A 20,266-nucleotide genomic window follows, 5' to 3' on the forward strand; every position below is an offset into this window, starting at 1 on the left:
GTTCTTGTCCCATCCTAGAAAGAATTCAGAGACAAGACTTAGATGTTAAAAAGGTAAAGTGAGGATTTATTAAAGGATGGATAGTACACTCTCAGGGGAGAGCAGGCAGGCTCAGGTGAGCGGCTGCCCTGAGTTTCTTCGGCAACTTAGCTACATAGGGTGTGAAAATGAGTGGGCAGAATATTCATTGGGGAGGCAAAGGTTTGGGGTCGTATTCCCTGATTATCATCCCAACTCCACCTTCCCAAAGGGAGGAGGGATTTTTGTCCTTGTTTAGTCTGGATGGTAAGTGTCATGGCGTCAGTGCATGATTGGTACTTCTGATCTGCAAGGCTAATTTTATTGAAATGAGGGCGTAATGAGTAAAAGGTTACATTTGGACACTGGAAATTCCTGCCTTTTCTGACCTTTCTTTGTTGGTCTCCAGGCCAAAAGGTGTGGCTCCTTAACAGCCCAAAGATTCCAGCTTTTCTTTCTCTGCCCAGGGATCCCTGCTGCTCACATGATGTGTGGTTTCCTGCATTTGGCCTGTGCCCCTCCTTTCTGCCCAATTCCTGCCATTTGGTCTGTGTCCCCCTTTCTCTGTTCATATCTAGCTATCTGCCTGCTGTAACACTACCACTTTGAGATCAACCAATTTTTATTATCTTTCCCCTGGAATACTGCCCCAGACTCATAACTAGTCTCCCTATGTACCTTTCTATCCCATTCTTTGTGTGGTAGCAAGAGTGATCTTAAAATGTAATTTGTATCATTTCATATCCCTGCTCAAGATTGTTTAATGCCTTTTCCACTTAAAAAGTAAGTTCATATTTCTTACCATAGTTATAGAACCCTGCATGATCTGGCCCTTGCCTTCTCTGATATAATCTTGTACAAATCTCTCCTTTTTCCCTATGTCTGGCCATGCTTGTTTTCTTTCAGTTCCTTGAATATGCCAGGTTATTTCTGGCCTCTGCCTATAATGCTTTTCTTCTCATTTTTTGATTTTTTGGTTCCTACTTAGCTTTTAGATCTCATTTTAAACATTATCTTGTTAGATTTTCCTGACTTAAGTATCAGAAAGTATGTCTCCCTTTATTATTTTCAGTCTTAGCCTTTATTTTTTTTTAACACTTAAAATCTGTTTTGTTCCATTTTATATTTATCTTACTCTTCTTTATGAATATTAGCTCCACGAGGGCAAGAATTATTTCTGGCTTGTTAATGGTTGAATCTCTAGTGTCTAGCACTATGCTTCACACATAGTAATGTTCAGTAAATATTTATTGATTGGAAATGAATAGATTTTACTTCTAGGTGAAATGTTGGAGAAATAACAGAACCTATGAACTCTTCTAACTTTATATTAAAATACAATAATGAATCTAGAATCAAGTAAACTATATTATGAGAAATTAACAGTAACATAATATGATTATGTATGGAAATTATATTGATAATTGACAAGTGTTCTGTCCTGGAAGCAATGTAACGTGATAACTGACAGGTGTTCTGTCTTGGAGGCAGTGTAGTGGGACATGAAACCCTTAGTGATTAGAGCATGGGTCTACAAACATTTCATTAAAGAGCAAGATAATAAATACTATAGGCTTGAAGACCATACCATTTGTTGCATGAAAGTAGCCATGAACAATTCATAAACAATCAGCATGTGACTATTCCAAGAAAACTTTATTTATGTCGTGTCCCTGAATTACACAATAAAGACATTTCTAATATAGGAAACAGATGGTAGCAGCAAGTTTGTGCCCTGCAGTAAACTTATCCCTTCCTCTTGTTTTTATTTATTGCTATCATTAGGACTTATAACAGTAGAAAAAAAGTTAAGCTTTTTCTGGTACCTTATTTTGAATAGAGAAATTCACACCAAAGAAGCAAGTGGACAAGAAAGCTTATTTTATTCCAGAGCTAGACTAACCTGGGTGATGGTTGTTAAGGAAAAAATAAGTCTGGCAAAAAGGAAGAGTTTTGCTTCTAAAATTATTGGGAGCATGGTAAGTTTTTACTGCAGTTTTAACAGCCTTACTTATCCCTCACTTCCTAATTTTTAAACAGCTTTATTCCAGTATAATTCACATAGCATACAACTAAACCATTTTAAGGTGTATAGTTAAATGGTTTTTGGTGTATTCAAAGTTGTGCAACCACACCACAATCAATTTGAGAACATTTTTATAACCTTAAAAGGAAACCGTGTATTTCTTACCTTTCATTGCTTCCTCCCCACCATTTCCCCCAGTGTAGGTTATCACTAATCTGCTTTCTGGCTCTTTAGATTTTATTATTCTCAACATTTCATATAAGTGGAGAACACAACATGTCGTCTTTCATTTAGCACATTATTTTTAAGGTTCATTCATGTTGTATGTAGCATGTATCAGTGTTTCATTCCTTTTTATTGCTGATTAATATTACATTGTATGGATATATCACCTTTACACGTTCATCAGTTAGTGGACGTTTGAATTGTTTCTACTTTTTGGCTATTATGAGTAATGCAGCTATGAATACTTGTATATAATTTTTATGTGGACATGTTTTCATTTTCGTGGGTGTATACCTTTTGCTGGGTCTTGTGGTAAATCTTTGTTTACCATTTTGAGGAATTGCCAAAGCACTTTCCAAAGTGGCTGCACTGTTTACTTGTCCAGCAGTGATGTTTGAGGATTTCAGTTTCTCCTCCTTGCCAGCACTTGTTATTACTTCTCTTCGATTACAGCCATCCTAGTGAGTACAAAGTTGTATCTCATTGTGGATTTGATTTGTGTTTCCTTGATATTTACTGATTTTGAACATCTTTTCATGGGCTTTGTGGCCATTTGTATATCTGTGGAGAAATGGTATTCATATTTTCCCATTTTTAAATTGGGTTGCCTTTTTATTATTTAGTTATGAGTTCTCTATATATTCTGGATGTAAGACCCTTATAAGATACATGATTTGTAAAATACTTTCTTCCTCTGTGGATTGTCTTTTCACGTTTCTTGATGGCATCCTTTACAGCTCAAAACATTTTAATTTTGGCAAAATCCAATTATTTTTTATTGCTGTGCTATTGATGTAACCGAGAAGCCATTAACTAATCCAAGGTTACAAAGATTTATTCGCCTCCCCTCCTTTTCCTTTAAAGAGTTTTATGGTTTTAACGCTTATATTTAGGTCTGTGATCTATTTTGAATTAGTTTTTGTGTATGGCACGATTGATTCATTGATTTATACTTCTGTCATTGTGCAAGTATATACTGTATTGATTACTGTGGTTTTTGTAGTAAGTTTTGAAATTGGAAAGTATGAGTCCTCCAACTTTGTTGTTTTTTTAAAGATTATTTTGGATATTCTGGGTCCCTTGAATTCTTATATGACTTTCAGGATCAGCTTGTCAATTTGTGCCAAAAAGCCAGTTAGGTTTTGATGCAGAGTGCTTTGAATTTATTGGGGAGTAATATTGTCTTAATAATATTTAATCCATGAACTTGGAATGTCTTTCCTTTTGTTTAGGTATTATTTTTTGATAATATTTTATGGTTTTGGGGTTGTAAGTCTTGCATCTTTGATTTCCATGAAGAAACTCCTCAATCTCTCAGCCATTTGATTTCTTTGTATTATTTAAAGTATTAGAATAGAGTCTTACAGTAAATTGCTTACATATCAGCTTTTTCTTTTATCTTCAGAGTTTAAAGGGGATTTCTGCTATTCATTCTCTTGAATGAACTGAGAGGAAAGTAACGATAATGTGCTTGTCCTTTCCCATACTAGATCTGAATAAATCATTCCAGGATGGATGAGCAGAAAACAAAAAGTCCATTTGAGGATCTTTGAAATAAAAGAAGCATTGTTATAAGTATCCTGAAGATACTGTTAAGAATACTGTAAGAAAAGTTTAGAAAGTAATTATTTTGTTGTTTAGTAACATATAAAGCAATTTGTTTCTCTAAAATTGTTATATGATGATATGAAGAAAATAGGCCAAATTAAGAAAACACTGGAAATTTTAAAAAATGTAGTCACTTCATGAAAAATATCTAAATTAAATAAGTAAATAAAGTCTTGACAGTATAGAAAATTGAGTGAGTGATGTACAAAATTAATTTGAAAGCAAAGACTGTAGTGGAAAAGGAGACAAAAGAATGGAGGTTATAGATACGTAGTATACCTGTCTAGATTTTATTTTATGAATAATATGTATTTCCAGAGAATAAAACAGAAAAAAATGGATCAGAGGCCATACCCAAAGATATTAAGAAGAAAACATTTTTGATCTAAAATTAGTTATTATTCTGAAGTTAGAGACAGCTCATAATGTGTTCCAGGGAAAATGAATAAAGAGATTTTGCATATCTTGGTGATATTTTAAAATGTAATGAAGCAGCCTACACACAAGTGAAAAGCACAGATTACTATTGAACTAAAATGGGTATCAGTTTGGCCTCAGACCTCTCCAATGGTAGAACATACTTGATATACCATCTTCAACTGTAGAATTCTTTCTAGCCAACTATTCATTTTCGAAAGTAATAGTAACATTATAGAAAATAGGCCAACCACCATGATATTCTTGAAAAATATTATTCAAAATATTATCCCAGATTGTAAGAGAGAAATTTAAATGACTAACCCAAGAAAGGATTTGTGCCAGAAAAGGGCTGATAATGAACATTAAAACCAGTTAAATATACCATAGATCAGTCTACTAATCATAGCAAATGTGGTTATAATCTTGAGAGACGTTCCCCCCAAAAGCCCCTTTGCTTCACATTTTGGAAGACGTGTATCTATAATGGGTAAGAAAAAGATTTATAATCATTGGGTAAATTAGTGAAACAAAAATGTGTATAGAGGAGAAATAAAAGTACTGACCTCTTTACAGTCGCATCAAAAACAGTAAAATACCTAGGAATAAAGCTGCCTAAGGAAGTGAAAGACCTGTACTGAGAAGACTGTAAGACACTGATGAAAGAAACTGAAGATGACGCAGCCATAAAAAATGAAATTTTGCCATTTGTTAAAACATGGATGGATTTGGAGGGTATTACACTAAGTGAAATAAGTCAGGCAAAGTCAGAATCTGTACGATATCACTTATATGTGGAATTGAAAAAATAAAGCAGACTAATGAATATAATGAAAAAGAAACTGACTCACAGATATAAGAGAACAAAGTAGTAGTTACCAGTGAGGAGAGGGAAGGTGGGGCAAAAAAGGGTTAGGGGATTAAGAGGTAAACTACTATTTATAAAATAAATAAGCTGTAAGGATATAAAGTACAATACAGGGAATATAGCCAATATTTTATAACTATAAATGGAATATAACCCTTAAAATTATGAATTACTATGTTGTACATCTGAAACATATAATATTGTACATCAAATATACTTCAATAAAAATGTACTGACCTCTATTTTTGTAAACGTAGAAGAGTGAAAAATGGAAATTTGATTGAGTCAGTGGTAAAGAAAAAGCTGTGAATGGCAAGATTCATTGCTAATAAAATTGAATTTGAGGTAAAATTGGTTTAAAAGTGCTAAGAGTATATTTTGATAAGTTATGATCATTAGTACTCAAATTTTTTTGCATATTTATGCACTAATAGTACCAAAAAATAGAAAACAAAGTGTTACAAAGATGGAGAAAAGTTAACAAAATCAAAATAGAATTTCTGCCTCTTGTAATGATGAGCTAGGTAATTAGGACTAGTCTTTTTTAGAAGCAAGTAAGAACAAAATACTCTACTTTAAGGATATTGGTGATCCAACAAGATAGGACGGAATTACTGGGCCAACATCTGGCAGAAGATGGAAATCTAAAGATGTTGGCCTAGCATCGTATGTTTATTTTTCCTTCAGTAGCTTTTTTTGTGAATCTAGACGAAGTGATTAAGAGGCTGAGTGGTACTTTTGACAACCTCACTGAACTAAGAGGACAAAAAGATAGAGGTGAGGGCCTGCCAGGTGTGGGATATCTCTTAAACACACTGCTCTTTGGAATGAAAACTTGAAGAGCTGCACCTTAGGAATAAGGGTCAACTGCAGGTAAATCAGCTCTGATACAGGCTGAAGCATAGCTCTGAGTCATTTGTGAGGGCCAGAAAAAAGTGTCAATCCCTGCATTCATTGATCTAGTCTAGTACTCCCAGCTATGTGTCAGAAGCAAATGAAAGTATCTACAGGATTTGTTTCTTTAGTTTCAAAAGTTTTACACAGAGGGTTAATTAAATATGTCAAGCATATAGTTAAAGATGACCAGCATTATAGGGAAACTGGACAACATGAATGGAACCACAGAGAAACAAATAAGAAAAACAGACCCATCAGAGGTTCATTTATTGTAATTATTATTAGAGACTTTAAATAACAATATTTATTATGTTCTTGGGGGATAAGAGACAAGGTTGAATATTGAAGTGGAGAACTGGAAACTGTAAAAATTGAAATTATATGTTTGGAAAAGAACTAAATAGAAATTCCTAAGTGGAAAAATATAACTCAATTAAAAACTAAATAAATTGGCTTAATAAAAGTTTACACCCTGAGAAAGGCAGAATTTATGATCTTGGAAATAGGTCAAAAGAAAATATCTACAGTGAAAAATGGAAAGGGAAAGAAATTTTTTAAAAATTAGGGTAAGAGAAATTTTACATTAATTGAACCCCAGGAAAGAAGAGAGAGAATGGAGCTAAAGGAACATTTGAAGAGATAATTGCTGAGAATTATCAAAAATTGATGAAAGACACCAATTCAGAGATTTAAGAACTCCAACCCAAGCGGATTAAAAAGAGGATTCCATGTTGGAATGAAATGGCTGGGGGAAAAAAAAACTTCTGAGTTAACATTACTTCCAAAAGAGCAATAGAAATTCCTATAGCTGACTTCTCAACAAACAGGAAACCGTAAGACCACACAGAATACTGAAGAAAATAACAGCCGATCAAGAATTATATACCCAGTACAATATCCTTCAACACTGAAGTCGAATACACATTTACAAACGAAAACTAAAGGAGATACTGAAGGATGTGTTTCAGAAGAAGGATGATTCTGATGGAAGGTTAGACAGGTAGGAAGGAATGAAGAGCAACAAAAATGGTCATTAAACCTGAATGGATATTGATTCTATAAGGTAAAAATAAAAACTCATGGGGCTAGATAACATCTGGATGAAGGGAATGAAGTTAGTGTTCTAAAGATGCTGACTTGCTCTCAAGAAGAGATGTGCCATTTAACATTTGACTTTGATAAAGGATGCATGTTGTAAACTTTAGAGCTATGCTGACTGATAGAAATACAATGCAAGTTACATTTATAATTAAATTTTCGAATAGCCACATAAAATAAAAAGTAGCTGAAATTGATTTTTAATACTATATTTAACTCAAAGTATCCAAACATCATTTTAATAACATCATGACCAATATAAAACATCATTGAGATCTTTTACATCCTTGTTTTTCATACTAAGTCTTTAAAAATCCCAATTTATGGCACATCTCATTTCAGACTAGCCACATTCCAGATGATCAGTAACTGCATGTAACTTCTATATGGGACAGTGCATCTCTAGAATAACTACTAAAAGAATAGTAAAATAAAAAAAAATATATATATATACTTTCCACCCACAGATAAAAAAAAAATGGAATAATGAAAATAATCAATCTAGAAGAAGGTAAGACAGATGAGAAAAAGGAACACGGAACTGGAAGGACAAATAGAAACTGGATAGTAGATTTAAACCCCAATATATCAGTAAGTAGTATAATATATGAAATTGAATTAAATGCTCCAGTTAAAAGACAGATGCTTTCTTACTGTATGAAAAAATACCTAACCACATGCAGTTGGAAACACATCTGAACTCTAATATGTAAAAGCTGAAAGTGAAAGGATTGAAATATATTTCATATAAATATCAATCCAAAAAACTTGATATAGTTGTATTAACATCCTAGTAGGTTTTAAAGCAGGAAACATCTGAGATGAGAGGTACTTTAAAATGAAAAATCGTTCAATGAACCAAGAAAATATAAAGGTTTGATTTGTACTTAATTACATAGCTTATAACTATATCAAGCAAAAATTGCTAGAACTATAAGAAGACATAGAATCCCCCCAATAGTGGGAAATCTTAACATTTCTCTTTATTTTTACCAACAAGTTCACACACACACACACAAAACCCAGGAAGGATATGAAAGACATGCACAACACAGACTAGATCTAGTAGGTTTAAATGAAATGGTGCACCCAACAACTGCAGGATACATGTTCTATTCAAGGATGCAGAAAGCATTTACAAAAATTGATCAGACTTGACCTTGAAGTATGTCTCAACATTTTCAGAGGACTGAAATTATACTGAGCCTATTCTCTGATCACAGTGCAATTAATCTAGAAATTATTAATAAAAAATAAAGATATATTAGGAAAAAGTGAAAAATCAAGCATCTAAGAATTCAAGAAGAAAAAGGAGAAACTAATTTGCTTAATTTCCCAGTTTGAGTCTATTTTACTCAAATAGCATAGAAGAAAAATAATAAAAGAGTGAGAATTATCAAATAAGAAAAACAGACATTAAGTAGCAATGTGCCAAAACTGTGCCAAAACTTTAAAAAGGTGCATATAATTAATAAGCTTCAGACTGATAAAAAAGAAAATACAAGTAACAAATGTGAATGAAAAATGGGTCATCTGCATAAATTCTGATGTCATTAATCAATTATAAAAGGATATTGTCAACAAACTGTATGCCAGTTAAGTGACAATTTAGATGACATGGAAAGAATCTTAGAAAATTTTAATTTCTTAAAATGAGCTCAAAAAGAAATTAGAGAACACAAGTACTCTTGTCATTATTAAAGGCAATGAATCCATAATAAAAATGTTCACTCAAAGGAAATTAGGGCTAGATGGTTTTACAAGTGTATTCTTATAAACATTAAGGAAAAATAACACCCAAACCTTTACAGTTACATTACCTAATATGGAAACTGAGTTTGCAACCCTTGCCTAAGGTAATGCCTGTTGCATTTTCATGATGAAGTTTCTGTAACTATTGATATTAGTAAGATCTGTTGCTGTATATTCAGAGCTTTTTCTCACGCCTTCATTTACAAACGCTTATTACTGTCTTTCGAATGTCAGACGTGTATGGGAAGCATTTCATATAAGTAAATGGACAAAATATGTATCTTGTTATCCTGAGGTTAACATCTAATGAAGGAGACAGATGTTTACACATTTAAAAATTGAAAGTACAATTTAGTGTTGTGAAAAGTGCTGTAATAAAAAGATAGGTAAAGAGGGCTTTGGGAACAGCAGAGGGACACCTGATTGCCTAGAGAAGACTTCACTGAGGAGGTGATATTTGAGATAAGTCCTAAAAGGTAATTTTTAGTTTACCAGGCAGATGGGGAATATTTAGGAAGGATTAACAAAATATGTGTAAAATATTGAGAATCTGGCTAATTGGATAATTTATTGTATGCAGTTTAGATGAAATACAAGGTAAGGAAGTAAACAGGAGAAAAAAGGAAGGTAAGGACTTATTATCAAAAACCTTTTATGCCATGTTAAAGATAAATATGGAGTACTTTTCAGTCTTTTAAGTGAAACTATAACATGGTCAAGTTTTTGTTTTAAAATTATTATTCTGATATAGAGAGGAGATTGCAATGGGGCAAAACTGGAGGCAGGGAGACTGTTAAGAGGGTCGTTGCAAAAGATACTCAGGTAAGATGATGAGAGCTTAAACTGGAAGAGAGGCAGTGGGAATTAAGAATGATAGTCCAAAGTAAAGGCTTTGGTTTTGGTATAGTTAATGTTGAACTTTTGTTTCTGGTACTAATTTATTAACCCTTTTTTGTTTACTTTTTATGACTACTTTTTAGTTTTGATAAATTGTCATAGAATGTGGTTGCAAACTTATGTAATTATTTCAATATTTAGAAAAGGTGGAAGATGATCTTATTCTAGACCAGTCAAATTGGAAATTGATACTTATACATGTGGATTTTTTTTTTTCTGGCACTGATCAGAAACAAAATAAATGTTTAGAATAACAAGGGGCTGTTTTTAGTAAATTGGAAAATGTGTATTTTCTACAGATCCACCTAGGCTTTAGCATTTTGGGACAGAAGAAATCGCTTTCCTTTGCAGTATACTGTATTCTTTTTTGGGGGGTGTGTAATTGGCATACATTATATTAATTTTAGGTGTATAACATAATGAGTTGATACTTACGTATAGTGAAATGATCACCACAAGTCTAGTTAACATCCGTTACCATACATAGTTCAAAATATTTTTTTCTTGTGATAAGAACTTTTAAGATCTACTCTTAGCAACTTTCAAATTTGCAATATAATATTACTAATATTACTAACTATAGTTGCCATGCCATACATTGCATTCCCATGACTTATTTATTTTTTAATGGAAAGTTTGTACCTTTTGATTTCCTTCACTCCTTTTGCCTACACCCTGCTCTCCATCACTGGCAACCACCAGTCTGTTCTTAGTATATATAAATATAAATATAAATATAAATATAAATATAAATATATATACATATATATTTAAAAGAGTCTACATATAAGTGACATCATACTGTTTTGATTGCTTTAGCTTTGTAATATAGTTTGAAGTCAGGAAGCGTTATGCCTCCAAGTTTGTTGTTCTTTATCAAGACTGCTTTGGCTATTCAGGATCTTACAGGTGTATTTCTTTTACCATGAAGTAAAGACTTTTGCTGAAGACTTTGAAGACACTGAAAAATTTCAGTGACCCACAGATAGTTTCTCATATGGTATCAGTGAATGATTTATCTTTAAACTTTTTCTCAAGCATTTTCATTTAGTGTTTGAGCTGAACATGATGTTAGTTTTTAGTAGAAAAATTATGCCTTACTAAAAGTTCCTTATACAGAAAATTGAGAGTCCCTAACCTTACAGATTTTTTTTGACAATAGAAAAATCACTGACATAATTTTGTTGTTTTTTAGAGTTTTTCTTTAGTGTTTTTATGAAATAGGTATATGATTTCAACATGAGAAGAGAGAAAAATCAGTTTTACTAATTTCATATATGAAAATATCTGTAGTGAAAAACTTTTCTTCATTGCATATTCCATATTGAATTAGCAATCAACAATGTTTAGATACAAATTTTTTTCATTTGCCTTGTCATTTTTATTCTTACCCATGTAAATTTTTAAAAATAATGTAGCATTATGAAAAGATAACTAGTTTACTAAAAGGTGTGAAATTTTGGGGGGATTGAATTTTGTCTTTTTGAAAAATAGTTTATATTGATAACTTGGCAACTATTGAAGCTTACTTGAATAGTATTGTGAGCAAAACTTCTTTTCTGGGGTCATACTTCAAATGCACATATGGTTATTAACAACCTGTATTACAGTGGTTTCCATATCTCTATTAGGTTGAAGTCTGAGGAATGAAAACTGGAATGTATATTGCCTAATCACTAATGGAAATTTGTACTTCAGGTTTTTATTTCTGAAAAACATACTGTAAATTGTGCCCCTAAGTTGTCTTTTGTTTTGTTTTGTTTTAAGACCAAGAAATTTACTTTAATCTAGGCTTTAAAAAATTACTTACAGAGAAAATTTAAATTTAGTGAATTTATTTATGTCTCCTAAATCTTGCACAAAATACTATCTTGTAGATCATATACAAGTTTCTTAGAAAAAGTAATAAAAACTTGTTTTATCCTGTGTATGATTTCTTTATAAATGTATAGATAGCTCTTTTTATTGGCAAAAATTGTTCATTTGGTAAAAATGTAGTATCTGAAAATTAGTATACATACATTTTATTCGGTAGCTTTATTTTCAAATATTACTGTAAGCTTGCTTTATTTTATAATCAAGAGGTTTTTAGGCTATAAGTGTAACTTGGGGTATCATTTTGAAATTAGATTACCATTCTATAATATCAATTATAAGATATAGTTCAAACTCTAGAGCATAACCTACAAGTCCTCGTTAATTTATCTTTGCTCAACTTTCCAATTTCCTTATTGACTTTCTCCTTTAAGCTCTTTACCCCTAACCATAAACATTGTGTTTTATTTTGTTTTGTTTCCCAAATATAGGCTGTTTTTGCATTTGCATGTAATTTGGGGGAACTTTTTTTTGACATGGAATTCTGATCAGGGTTGCTTTGTTTACCTACAAATTTTTAACCCATTCTTCAAGACTCATTTTGGTGTAGTCTAGCTTCAATGTTTAACTCTTTCTGCATAGGCAAAACTAGGTGCTCTGCCCTGTATTCCATTATCATATTATACTCCCTTCTATTCTAGTAAATAATAGCAATTATTTATTTTCATATCAATCTCTAACAAGATGTCTGAACAACTTGAGGACTGGGATTGGATCTTATTTATATTCATCAGCAAGGTGGAGTATATAATAGATGTTTAAACTGTGTTCTGAATGAACAAAGAATGATGTAATAGAGAAGTTAGCAGAAAAGGAATCTGTGAAATGTGGAGAAGAAATCCCAAAAGCAAAATGGATATCTTTTATGAGGGGTAGATGGGAGAGAAGTAAGGACACATTGTGTTTAGAAACCATGGGATCCTCTGACTTTGACTTTGCCACATAAGCAAGATCATTTTGTCGTCACATTATTTTTGTTTAAAGCTTGTCAGTGAAATTTTTGAAGTAGCTTGAAACACTTAAATAATTTTTCTGATGATTTTACACTAATTTATGTATTTTTTTTATTTTAGGAAATACTCCTTTACATCTTGCTGTGATGTTAGGAAATAAAGGTTAGTAAATACTTTATTTTTTATGTTTAACTTCACTCATGTGCAGTCAGTTTTAAAATTTAAGATGATTTTTGTCTTTTGAATTTTAAAAAATTAACCTGATTATTCGATGTGCCAATTGAGTTTAAGATTCAGTATATTAAAAATTACAAATACTTTCTCATCTTCCATAGCACTCTTTTCAGAGAGTTAGTGGAAATCTAATACTAACCTTTATGCCTTTTGAAACTTTTTAGTTGGTTATTTTATCAAGCAAGTATTTATAATTTCAGGAGATTCTTAATTCTGAATATTAAGTTTGATTGATTATTATAATAAACTTAATATTCAAATAATTTTATAAGATTCTTTAATATGGACAGTTTTGTATATCTAAACTCATATTTGTAGCCTTTTTTATAGTAGATGGTTATAAAAACTTAGTACTTGTTTATTCTTCAAAAAAACACACAACTCATAGACAGGTGATTTAAAAGATCTACTCTTTAAGATTATTCCTAGATGCAACAAGTATTAGTTATCTGAATTCCCAGTAATCCTGGAAAGTGAGGATTCCAGATAGCTGATTGGCAACCCTTTGAATGCTAGATTTTTAAATTCTGGATGTGTTCGATAAAAATCTTTGGAAAACATATACTTTTGAATTCTTTTATTTGTTTGTTTGTTTAGGGGGAGATAATTGGGTTATTATTTTTTTAAACTTTTTTTTATTGTGTTATAGTCATTTTATAATATTGTGTCAAATTCCAGTGTTAGAGCACAATTTTTCAGTTATACGTGAACATACGAATATTCATTGTCGCATTTTTTTTCTCTGTGAGCTACCACAAGATCTTGTATATATTTCCCTGTGCTATACAGTATAATCTTGTTTATCTATTCTACATATGCCTATCAGTATCTACAAATTTCGAACTCCCACTCTGTTTCTTCCTACCCACCTCCTCCTTGGCAACCACAAGTTTGTATTCTATGTCTATGAGTCTTTTTCTGTTTTGTATTTATGTTCTTTTTTTTTTTTTAGATTCCACATATGAGCGATCTCATATAGTATTTTTCTTTCTCTTTCTGGCTTACTTCACTTAGAATGACATTCTTCAGGAACATCCATGTTGCTGCAAATGGTGTTGTCTGTTTTTATGGCTGAATAGTATTCCATTGTATAAATATACCACATCTTCTTTATCCAGTCATCTGTTGATGGACATTTAGGCTGTTTCCATGTCTTGGCTATTGTAAATAGTGCTGCTATGAAAATCGGGGTGCAGGTGTCTTTTTGAAGTAGGGTTCCTTCTGGATATATGCCCAGGAGCAGGATTCCTGGGTCATATGGTAAGTCTATTCCTAGTCTTTTGAGGAATCTCCATACTGTTTTCCACAGTGGCTGCACCAAACTACATTCCCACCAGCAGTGTAGGAGGGTTCCCTTTTCTCCACAGCCTCTCCAGCATTTGTCATTTGTGGACTTTTGAATGCTGGCCATTCTGACTGGTGTGAGGTGATACCTCATTGTAGTTTTGATTTGCATTTCTCTGATAATTAGTGATATTGAGCATTTTTTCATGTGCTTTTTGATCATTTGTATTTCTTCCTCGGAGAATTGCTTTTTTAGGTCTTCTGCCCATTTTTGGATTGGGTTGTTTGTTTCTTTCTTGTTAAGTCGTATGAGCTGCCTACGTATTATTTGTTGGTTTCATTTGCAAAAATATTCTCCCATTCCATAGTTTGTCGTTTTGTTTTGCTTATGGTTTCCTTTCCTGTGCAGAAGCTTGTAAGTTTCATTAGGTCCCATTTGTTTATTCTTGCTTTTCTTTCTATTGCTTGAGTAGACTGCACTAGGAGAACATTTCTGAGATGTATGTCAGATAATGTTTTGCCTATATTTTCTTCTAGGAGGTTTATTGTAACTTGTCTCATGTTTAAGTCTTTGATCCATTTTGAGTTTATTTTTGTGTATGGTGTAAGGGAGTGTTCTAGCTTCATTGATTTACGTGCTGCTGTCCAGTTTTCCCAACACCATTTGCTGAAGAGACTGTCTTTATTCCATTGTATATTCTTGCCTCCTTTGTCGAAGATTAGTTGAGCAGCAGTTTGTGGGTTCATTTCTGGGCTCTCTGTTCTTTTCCATTGGTCCATATGTCTGTTTTTGTACCAATACCACGCTGTTTTGATTACTGTAGTCTATTGTCTGAAGTCTGGGAGAGTTATTCCTCCAGCCTTTTTCTTTCTCTTCAGTAATGCTTTGGCAATTCTAGGTCATTTGTGTTTCCATATACATTTTATTATGATTTGTACTAGTTCTGTGAAATATGTCCTGGGTAATTTGATAGGGATTGCATTAAATCTGTAGATTGCCTTGGGCAGTATGACCGTTTTTACAATATTGATTCTTTCAATCCAGGAGCATGGGATATCTTTCCATTTTTTTAAGTCTTCTTTAACTTCCTTCATCAATGGTTTATAGTTTTCCATGTATAAGTCTTTCACCTCCTTGGTTAGATTTATCCTAGGTATTTTATTACTTTGGGAGGTATTTTATTACTTTGGGTGCTATTTTAAAGGGGATTGTTTTCTTTACTTTCTTTTTCTGTTGATTCATCATTAGTGTAAAGAAATGCAACTGATGTTTGAACATTAATCTTGTAACCTTATTTACTTATTTTTAATGGAGGTGCTGGGGATTGAACCCAGGACCTCGTGCTTGCTAGGCATGCATTCTACCACTGAGCTATACCCTCCCCCATGAATTCTTAAACAGGTTAATTTTTGTTAACACTTTTCTTTCTGATGATATAGAAAGTATCATTATTAACATCTGTTATTGTTGTATAGTGTAATATAGCTGTTGTAATATAGTAATATAGCTGTTGCTGTAAACATTTGATATGAATGTATGCTGATCTGAAGGATGTTACTAGAACTTACTTTGTTGAAAAACAAAATTCTTTTGCTAGCTTGGTTTTTAAATTCATATGCTTAAGTGAAACACATGATTTGTAGGAAATTTTATTTTGACTTTAATACTGTATAAATTGGGGACTCAAATCTTTATTTAGTTATGCTTTTTTTTTTTTTCCTTCTTACAAGGAACAGATAGACTCATTCAAGTAACTTCTAAGTAAAGAGAGATCATTAAGAGGCTACATGTTACAGAAATTTAAGATATGGGGACTAACTCTATCTCCAGAAAAGCAGCAACCAAGACAATTTGGGAGATCAGCCTCCTCCCTCCCTTTCTCTTCTCCCTTCCCTTCTTCCCCTCCTTCCCTCCCTCTCTCCCTTCTTCCCTCCCTCACCCTCTCCTTTCCTCCCTTCCTTCTTTCCTTCCTTCCTCCCCCTCTCCATTCCTCCCTCTCTCCCTTTCTCCACCAAACTTCCTCCTCCCTTCCCATCATCTCTCTCTCTCTCTCTCTCTCTCTCTCTCTCTCTCTCTCTCTCTCTCTCATGGTGTGTCTGCTGTTCTTTCTATGTGTGTAATAATCTCCCTTTTCTTGATTGATTTTTCTCTGTTTGCTGAAATTGAGCATATCCCAAAATAACTCTTCTGGGATCCAAAGTCTTCCTGACTTTCTGATTTCACTGTTCACCAAGTAGTTCAGTTTCTTAGGTTCCTGAATTTTTGAACAAAAAGTTTGATTGGTTTATTTCATCTCAGGCCAAGTCACAGTGGATGATTGACAGTCTCATGAATTGTTTTTAGGATATGTATTTACTCTTGTGAAACTAGCTTTGCTATGCTTTGGGGTGAGAGTTGGGGGTAGAAGAGGAAATCAGGAATACAAGAGGAGGAATATGTAGTTTAGCAGGAATATGGGCAGGTCAGGCCATGGTAGTCATCTCTGGTGTTGCTACATTGGTGAAAATATGTCAGGTGCAGTTGGCTAAATCTGACCAATAAAAAGTTTTGCTTTCTTTCAAAGAACATTGATCAGAAATTTAGAAAATAACTGAAATGTATTCCTCATTTACAATATACAAGGTGCTTTTTTTTTATTGCTGTATGTGTACTCATTTAAAGCAACAAACATGTAAGGAAGATACTATTATTATCCCCATTTTACAGATGAAATATGTAGTGGAAGGTAAAACATCTACCTTATGCTTAATTCTGTAGATCAGTTTTACATTATACTCTATTCTCTTTTATTTTAGAGATATAGTATACCGTTAGTGATTTCATTGTTGAAGGGCACTTTCTGTTTGTATACTTGTTTGTAAAAACAGTAAAAATCCCAGGGCATTCAAATATTTGTTGATTGAATTAAAGAGCTATCCTATGACTTGTACACTTTTATTTATTTACTTCTGTTCTCTCACTCATGTTAACCTACTGAATAACCTTGTTTTTCACCATTGAAATCTGAATTTCTGGGTCCATTGACCATGTTGGTCATGTTGACTGGGGAGTTTTTCCAACTATGGCTTTGAGTTGAAATGGAGAAGAACATTATGCTTAAGATTTCAGGAATCTTTGGGAGATGGAATAGAAAAACTAATCTTTAATTCTTATCCTTATGGTTAGGTATCAGAGAAGGGTTCTTCAGACCAATTGCTGCAACTTTTAATATATTCTCAGTCTTTTTTGAATCTGCAGTTTTTCTTTTTCTTTTTTTTTTTTTTTCTGAAATAGCTTTAGGATTAGTATGATTTTTCACTTTCATAAGGATCTCTCTGGATATTCTGTTTTGTTCCCAACTGTCCTATTTATTTTATTGACTCTTTATATTTTATCACCCTTATAGCTCTTGTGCACTTATATGTGATTTCTGTTCATCAGAATTTCTTTTTGTTCAGAATTCTCAAGTCCTGACTTCTTTGTGGCACATTTATACACTCTTTAAGCCTTAGTGTCTGGTTGTTAACTACCTTTTTTTTTTTCTTATTCATTGTTAAAATTACTGAGAGGAGACATTTGATTGATCCAGTTTTTTTTTTTAAATGTGTGAGAATATATCATAGGTCATTGGCATATCTGTGGTTATCTGACTTTTTGTTAGTTGCTCATTTTGTCAGTTGAGTTGTGACTTGTGAGTGAAGGGCCTGTGGCAGGGTCTGTAGAATATCAGAAAACGTAGTTGACATTTCTAGCATATATATAAATCATACCAATCCTGTATCTTAGTTTACACAGTTGAGATATTGCATTAGATACTGTTGTGCATCTTCCTTTTTAATATTTTTAAATTAAATTTTTTTCTTTAATGATTTTTAGGATATTATTACATACTTATTGAAACAACTGAAATAGTACAGTATAAAGATAATATATAAAAGCTTCATTCCTCCTATTTTTTTTTCTGATGTAATTAACATTAATAGCCTAGAGGGTATCCTTGCACACTTTCCTTACTTATAACACAGGGGCTTTGTTTTTCCTGAAATTGAATCACTACGTATAATATTTTACCTTATTTTTCTTTTAACTCAAAAGTTTATCATGAAATACTTTTGAAGTCTCTAGATATCTATCCATGTTTGTTCCCCAGCTTCTTTCTTTATGCGCACATACACACATATTTACATAAAACCCCATTACATAAAACCCTTCTTTAGTGGACGGTCCATTTTATTTATTTAAAAAAATTCTTTTGAACTAGTCTTTCTGTCATCTTCTCTGCTTATTAACTACCTTTTCCCATTAAACACGGTAACCCATGTTAACAGCCTGTTGGATAATCTTCCATTCTTATTATATACAAATGTCTGTGTATGTATCTCAACACACACTCACATATGTAGTTTTTTAGTTATTTCCTTATGAAAATATGGTTGTGTTACACTTCTTTATTGAGCAGATATATCATTTAGCAATACAATGTGGACATTTCTTTCACTCTATAGGGATGGCTTAAATTCATTCCTATTTTAAAAACTTGTGTTTTTTTAATTCCTTTTTTTCTTTCAACACTTTATTATGAGCAATTTCAAATATAGAGAGAAACTGAAAGATCATCACAATGAACATTTCAAATACTCTCCACCTAGTTTCAACAATTGTTAACATTTTATATTTGCTGTATCTTTCTGTTTATTTTAGTATGTTTTGTATATTATTATGTATTGCTATTCCATCTGAAATTAGATGTAGGCATCATGACATTTTTATCACCAAGTACTTCAGCATACATCTCAAAGAATAAGGACTCTCTTCTTCATAACCATAATGTCATTATCACATCTAAGAAAGAGAATAGTATTGTTATAATGTCTGGTATCTAATCCATATTTTAAAATTTCCAGTTCTGAAAATGTCTTTTAAGGGTGTTTCATATTTAAATCAAGGTCTGATTGAGGTTCACGTATTACATTTGGTTGTTATGTCTCAAATGATCTAGAAAAGCTTGCCCACCTTTTTTTTCCTCTCCTTTGCATCTGACTTTTTGAAGAGTTTTGCCCAGTTAATTGATAGAATGTCTCGATCTTACCTGATAATTTTCTCATGATGTTATTTAATTCGTTCCTTATACTCTATCTTTTATGTAAATTGAAAATTATCTATAATGCCTTGATTAGATTCAGGTGAGACATTTCTGGAAAGAATACTGCATAGGCGACATGTTGCATTACATTAGAAAACACATAATTTTAAGCTATCCCACTATCACTGCCACTAAGTTTTGATCCCTTGTTTTAGGTGATGATCCCTAGGTAGCTCTACTATAAAGGAACATTTTTAAACCTTTATTAAGTAATCTTTGGGTGATACTTAATCATCATGTAAATGTCCTATTCCCCAGCACATGGTCTTTTACCTAGTGGCTTTAGCATTTACTGAGGACCTTTGCCTATATCAGTTATTACATTGGGGTTATAATGCGCTGATTTTCTAGTTTTATCATTTCTTTTACATTTGTTAACTTTCAGTCTTTACTATAAAGAACTCACTACCCTCTCTTATTTTCTGATGTTATTATGTGCCTATCAATTATTTTTTGTTTAATGAGTTATAACTAGTCATTGTTTTTGATGCTCAGCTTTTCAGGTTTGGCCAGTAGCTGATCATTCAAGTGTCTCCTTTATCCTTTTGACTATTCTTTAAAGATGCCCGCCTATTACTCCAGTGATGTAGTTGGATCATACTTTAGTCAGTCATTCCTCCATGATGCATATTCATATTTGCCATTATAAATAATGCTAAAATAAACATTCTTGTACACATATTTTTGTAAACTAGGGGTATTTTTTAAACATATCTATGAAATTTCTGCATTTATTTTACTTTTTTCTAATATAACTTCCTGCTGGTATATATATTCCTTTAATTACTAGGAATAGTGCTAGAGTAGTGTGATTTTTCCTCCACCCTAGCTCACTTGCATTACATTATAACTGTCATAACACCCTTATTTCCTTCAGAGCACTTATCATTATCTGTTTTTTTTTAAATTATTAGTTTATTTAATTATATTTTAACATAGGATGTAAGCGCTCTGTTACAAGATCTTATCTTTCTTCTCATGGCTTATATCC

At 32.4% G+C, this 20,266-nt stretch overlaps 1 protein-coding gene across 2 annotated transcripts in view; it reads left to right on the forward strand.

Moving 5' to 3' along the window:
* ANKRD13C (ankyrin repeat domain 13C) overlaps positions 1–20,266 on the forward strand; it is a 79,694-nt gene that overhangs the window by 11,213 nt on the left and 48,215 nt on the right. For both annotated transcript variants that reach the window (XM_010989024.3, XM_031465379.2), the window contains exon 2: positions 12,755–12,796. In XM_010989024.3, coding sequence (XP_010987326.2) covers positions 12,755–12,796 — 42 coding nt within the window. The remainder of the gene's footprint in view (positions 1–12,754; positions 12,797–20,266) is intronic.

This window comes from Camelus dromedarius, chromosome 14 (assembly GCF_036321535.1).
Source record: "Camelus dromedarius isolate mCamDro1 chromosome 14, mCamDro1.pat, whole genome shotgun sequence".
In the NCBI taxonomy this organism is placed as follows: Eukaryota; Metazoa; Chordata; class Mammalia; order Artiodactyla; family Camelidae; genus Camelus; species Camelus dromedarius.